The sequence below is a fragment of the Trachurus trachurus genome (genome assembly GCF_905171665.1).
Source record: "Trachurus trachurus genome assembly, chromosome: 18".
NCBI lineage: Eukaryota > Metazoa > Chordata > Actinopteri > Carangiformes > Carangidae > Trachurus > Trachurus trachurus.
Genome location: NC_139909.1, coordinates 12,011,684 through 12,018,114, shown reverse-complemented (window position 1 = coordinate 12,018,114; position 6,431 = coordinate 12,011,684). Strand labels below are relative to the sequence as shown.

At 39.8% G+C, this 6,431-nt stretch overlaps 1 protein-coding gene across 1 annotated transcript; it reads left to right on the top strand.

Annotated features, from left to right (window-relative positions):
- Positions 1–326: 326 nt before the first annotated feature.
- On the top strand, positions 327–1,670 carry LOC311001882 (uncharacterized protein; the record flags this gene model as incomplete). Its single annotated transcript, XM_083993061.1, has 3 exons — positions 327–548; positions 1,238–1,389; positions 1,635–1,670. Exons 1-3 carry the CDS (start codon positions 404–406, stop codon positions 1,668–1,670), a joined length of 333 nt encoding a protein of 110 aa, XP_083849187.1. The 5' UTR covers positions 327–403.
- Between the last annotated feature and the right edge of the window lie 4,761 nt (positions 1,671–6,431).

Genomic DNA, 6,431 nt, shown 5'->3' with positions numbered 1-6,431 from the left:
ATGCCTCCATATTGTAATGCCTTGTCCTCAGCGTTTATTTTGGTGAAAGTAACTAAAAAGTAATCAGTAACTTATTACTCTCTAAGGAATATTGCAAAGAAACATATTACTTCCAAATGCAAGTAACTACTGTTATGTAATATATTACATTTTGGAAGTAACTCAGGTCAGATTAAAACCTGCTGCTGCTGCTGTCTGATGACATCATCATGTGGTTTGTTGTCTCTCAGAGCAACAGGTGGAGGTGGAGGAGGGGGCGGAGTCTGTCCAGCTGCCCTTCAAGACCACAGCTGGTCTGTCTGAAGACGTCAGAGTGGAGTGGACGGATGAAGACGACAGGAAGGTCCATGTGTATGAGAACGGTCCTAAAGGACAGGACCAGGTTTACAGAGGACGAACAGAGATGAATGAAGACCTGCTGAGGACTGGAGACCTCAGTCTGACCCTGAAACATCCCACAGGGAGAGATGGAGGAGAATACACCTGCAGAGTCTACAACAAGGACGGAGACTTACTGAGAGAGACAAAAGTGACTCTCAAGGTCAAAGGTCAGAGTTGTTTGTTTGTCTCTGGTTTTGTCTCCTCTGCAGAGAATTCATTTTCAGTGTTGGGGGTAACTTGTTACAAAATTAATGAGTTATACTAAAGTTACAGTAATATATAACTTTTAGGCAGTAATAGAGTAATACAACGTGTTACTTATTATATTTATTGTAATATTATTACAGTTACTCCATATGGTAACATGTTACAATCAGAAATAGGTTGAATTACCACCTCAGGCGCCACAGCTGTAAATAGAGAAGCCAGTTTGCAGCAGGTCTTGACTCCCAGGATGCATTGCTGGCTGCTGTCTTCTGTCCAAGTTGAAGCTTCACTGGATGAGTAAGAAAACGAGAAGACGACATCAAGTTCCTGCTCACTACAGAGTGCAGCTCCTTGTCAGAGGAGCCTGCAGCCCAGATGCCAGATCCTCATCCAGCTGCTGACAGATTATAACGTGCCTCCATATTGTAATGTCTTGTCCTCAGTGTTTATGTTGGTGAAAGTAACTAAAAAGTAATCAGTAACTTATTACTCTCTAAGGAATATTGCAAAAAAAACGTATTACTTTCAAATGCAAGTAACTACTGTTATGTAATATATTACATTGTGGAAGTAACTCAGGTCAGTGATTACGTCAGACCTGCTGCTGCTGCTGTCTGATGACATCATCATGTGGTTTGTTGTCTCTCAGAGCAACAGGTGGAGGTGGAGGAGGGGGCGGAGTCTGTCCAGCTGCTCTTCAAGACCACAGCTGGTCTGTCTGAAGACGTCAGAGTGGAGTGGATGGATGACTACTACAGGAAGGTCCATGTGTATGAGAACGGTCCTAAAGGACAGGACCTGGTTTACAGAGGACGAACAGAGATGAATGAAGACCTGCTGAGGCCTGGAGACCTCAGTCTGACCCTGAAACACCCCACAGGGAGAGATGAAGGAAAATACACCTGCAGAGTCTACAACAAGGACGGAGACTTAGTGACAGTGACAAAAGTGACTCTCAAGGTCAAAGGTCAGAGTTGTTTGTTTGTCTCTGGTTGTTTGTCTCTGGTTGTTTGTCTCTGTCTCACTGTCTTCTGTCTCGTCCACAGAGAGAACTCAGGTCGGAGCTGAAACAGTCGACATGAGGAACAGAAGCAGCTCCACTGATCCAACTCCTCTGATGGCTGATCAATCAGTCTGATCGGTCTGTTGATCAATTTGTGATCATTGAAAGGATCTGACTTTGGACCAGAGAGAAGATGGAGGTGAAGCAGCTGATGGACGATGGATGAAGACAGGAGGACGCTACTGACTCACAGTCTGTTGACTCACTATTGAGTATTGATCAGACCTGATAATGTTAAAGAGGAACTATGTCAGTGCGGTCGCCTTTCCTCTGTTTAAGAGACTTCAGCCATTAAGTTTTATTGATTTCAAGTTTACTCAGTAAAACTTTTACCTTGTAATTTACCATCACAAAGGTCTTTAGGCTGATTGAATTTGAGGTCAATCTGTTTAAATCTTGAACATACGATGAATCTTGATATATTAAAAAAACAAAAAACATCTGCATAAATTAAGAAATAGAAACATGATTTCAAATGTCAAACTGTCAGTTGACTTTACACATCTCTGCCAGCTGTCATACATGTAGATGCTCTGTTTTGTCAATTATTTTATACATAGTTTTTGTCTTTTTTTTTTTTTTTTTACCACTATTGTTTTTTTTTAAATTAAAAGTATGTTTAACATATTGCTCTTATTATTATTGATGCTTTTTCTATTTTTGCTGTCCACATTGCAGCTACAATTCTGCAAATTACCTAATCGAATGAATGGATGTCATACCTGATAATAATTCACAGTGAACATCACAGTGAGTTTAGTAAAGTGATGATGGAAGTAAACCGACATGTTGATTTTTTGTTATGTTGAAATTATACAGACTCTGGATGCAAAATCTCATAGAGTATTGCTGCAACAAAGAAAATGGATGGATGGACACGAATTGGGTTCGAAATTAGTTGCAAAGGTCAAGTCATAGACATCAATTATATTACATGGATAAAATTTGATTTACATACGTAGGCCTATAATACAGACACAAAAGACATTAAATCAAACAATCACAAGTAAATCATACAACAAATATATTAGCTAAGCTTACTATTATATAATACAACTTCAATTTATCCCAGAAGGGTAATTTTAGCAGTCTCAAACACTGCGAAAAACAAAGACAAAACAACATAAAAGAAAATAACAGATAATCACAATCAATCAATCGATCAATTCACATAAGAGAATGCAAGCATTTTTTGGTTGAAAAGACGTTTAAAAAATGTCTATGCTGACTGGTGAAAAGACGTTCAAAATTGGTTGAAAAATGAATGTTTTTTTACCGGCTATTTGTAGACGTCTATTCAACATTCACGTATAAACCATATTTCACCAGGAAATGCTATATTTAAAAGTTTCTGCTTATTTACTGTAGTGTGTAGACATAGTAGGCTATATTGTTATGGTGGATCATAACTGGTATTTGTCCATATAATGGTTGTGAATGGATACCCCTTTTCTTTGTCCAAAAAGACACACCAAAAAACATCCAAATACCTCCATAGTGCTCGTCTGTAATGTCCCTCTTGTATTGAAGCCCCGACATGAGAAATTGTTCTGAAAAAAATTAAATAAGTATATATTTTAAGCTTGTTTGTAGCGGAAGCTCCCAGTGTCTCAGTTCACTGCTCTTCCTGTGTGACCGGCGGAACAATTTCTCATGTCTGGGCTTCAATACAAGAGGGACATTACAGACGAGCAATACGGAGGTATTTGGATGTTTTTTGGTACGTCTTTTTGGACGAATAAAAGTGAGCACCATTCACAACCATTATATGGACAAATACTGCTGCACGGACCCCCGCTGTAACTCCGAGAAGGCACAGAGGACTCTGAAACTTCTCCCAGCCCTTAGACGACATGAGGGTGAGTAGATAATGAGTGAAATTTGAATTTTGGGTGAACTATCCCTTTAAATATGGTCTAAATATGAACGTTCATTAAACGTCTATTAAACGTAAAAATGCACTATTATATTATATTATATTATATTATTATTATTCAGTATGTAGTTGTTACTTCCGACCACGAGGGGGCGATGATCCGCTGTGTCGCTGTTTCCAGCCGCCAACAAACATGGGACAGAAGAAGGAGAAGTAGAGGAGGAGGAGGAAGTAGAAGATGATGGTTTTAATAATTCACCAGTGAGGAAGAAGCAGCAGTAGAAGGAGTCGGCGACACTCATCAGTTTGCTGCTCTGTGTTTTATCACCTGTTCTTCACACTGACAGGTGAGTTAAAACACCTGCGCGTGGTTTATTTGAACGGTTCTTCTCCTTTCACTGTGTTCACGTGCAGCGTCAGGAAACTAATGTTGTTAAAGCTGCTAGTTAGCTGTGGGCTAACTTTAGCTGCAGCAGCCACAGCCTCCACCTGCTTTTATTATTATTATTTTAATACCAAATCTTTATGATATTCTATGATGTTTCTGACACGACTCGTTTCCTTTCAGTGTTTTCTTACCTAATTTGTGTATTTCATTTAAACACGTTGACGTTTAAAACCAAGTAGTTAATGTGAACTGAGCTTTAAAGGCCAGAGGAGCAGACTGAACCTGGTTAAAAGTCTCTATTTAATGTTGAACAGTGTTTATGACTTGGAGAACAAGTGTTTTTATTTGGAAATGTGCAAGTTTTAATCACAATTTGCATGCTGGATTGTCCAAATCGGATCTTTTGCAACTCTGGTTTGGTGTTAACTTCAGGATTGGGCCCATTTCTTAACTAGATAAGTCAAATTTTGTAATAGCATAAATAAAGATACAGTAAATCCATCTTAATGTGACAAAACAATTAAAGAAATGTGCCTGAAATTGTCAATATTCAGATTTTATGTGAGGAAACAACATGAACGACTTGTAAATATATGTAAAGTGTTAAATATGTGTTTATAAATGCATTTATAGCTACATTAAGCTCATGTATTGGTAGTAAAGCTCTGGTGCTGGTTGCTCTGACCACATTACGTGACATAACGTCACATGGTTTGGGCCATAATTTGACTTTGCACTTTGCAGAAGAGCAGCATGAGGAGATCTTCAGATAACCAGGAAACTATGCGGTTATTCAGGATACGACGGCGCACCTCACCTTTCACACACATAACACGTCTTTCCACACACACAAAAAAAAACCTGTTGCAGCAGAGCCAGGTTTTCTTGATTTTTTTTTCTTTTTCTTTCTGCAGTTTGTTTATTTTTAACGATGATAAGCTCATCGAATGCATGCACACCTCCACCTTTCTCTGTTTAAAGTTTCATCAGGTTGCTAAAGAGATTTTTTTTACTTATGTAAGAACTTGTAAAACATAGCTAAAAGTATTTGTATAGCACCTTAACTCTTTCGCGACCACACTAATTCCTCAGCACATCGGCTCAGGACCACATGTTTTTGGCTATTTGTTTACCTTTTTCTCACGTCGAACCGAACTCTATACATCACCTAGAAACAAATGGTTTTCACGTGGTTGAAGAGTGACTTTCCAACGTGCTTCTCGAAAAAACGGGGAGTTTCTCCGCCGTTTTGTTCGTGAGTACGAAGTAGAAGAAGAGAGCTGGGTTTCTCCAAAAACAGAGCTCCCGCTCTAGTTTCAGAGAAAAACGCACTTTTGTGTCAAGTGGCAATCTGCTCATTTTACCGGTACTCTGCAGTGTGGCATGTCTCCCAAATCATTTCTACGGCTAAATAAATATATTTGTAGGCAAATCTGGGGGGTGTGGGCAGCGGTGCGGGTCTCTGGCCGCAGCGCAGCAGCTCCGTGACACTGCTTCACGGTCGCTTTGGTCAAAAGAGGGTTTGGAAAGTCGCCAGATTCAGCGAGAAAGTGGCAACACTGTAGCCGACAGCCGCACAGCGCTGCACGCTGTCCCCAGAGCAGCGTTCAAGGAGAACGATTACTCAAACAAAACCAAGATCACACAGTTTATAAAAAACATTATGTTTTGATTTTAGTTTAAAACAGTTTTACACATCAGAGGACTACCATATTCACACACAGGGTACCTGAGAGTGTCTATTAATCTGTAAAAAAAACAAAAACAAAACGGTTTTGACGAGTTTACTCGTCAATGGTCGTGAACGTTCGGCAGGCTGTGACGAGTTTACTCGTCAATGGTCGTGAAAGAGTTAACCTTCCTCTTCTTAGCTTTCTGCTACCATCTTGTGTCTTGAATCAGCTGTGAAACATACTAAAAACAATTATTCATCATCTCTTGGTTGCATTGTTTGGCTTCCTTATCCATGAAAAAGTTGTTTTTGCACTTATGATTTCAGTTTTAACTGAAATCAGTTTTGACATTATAGCACCACAGATGTCATCATTTTAACAAGCGCATTTTAAGAATGTCTGTCAGCTCCTCAATTCCTTACCTAATCCAATCACAGAGAGACTGGGATACACCTTTTTGACAACAAATTCTCAAAATAAAAGCCTTTAATGTCAAATTGAAAACATATCTACAGTGTTGTTGTGTTGAGTTTGAGCTCTGGACCAAGATGGCGACAACCAGACGTGTGTGTAAGTCAAACAGTCAAATTATTGGGGCAGAGGGCAAAATGGAGGTAAAATGGAGTGGCAGGAGGCAGACGGACCTAGGAACAGAGAAGCAGGGTAGGGGACGTGGATGGTCTGGGTGAAGCAGCGGCATGGGAGCGGGATCCTGGAGGCAGAATTGGAAACACAGGTAAGTCCGTATAATTGAAATCACTGGTAACTCAAACAAGTTAGCACAGGCTGATCTACCTGCTAAGGAAGGTTACAAGGCCTAGCTGAGTTGATCCAAGATTTTCT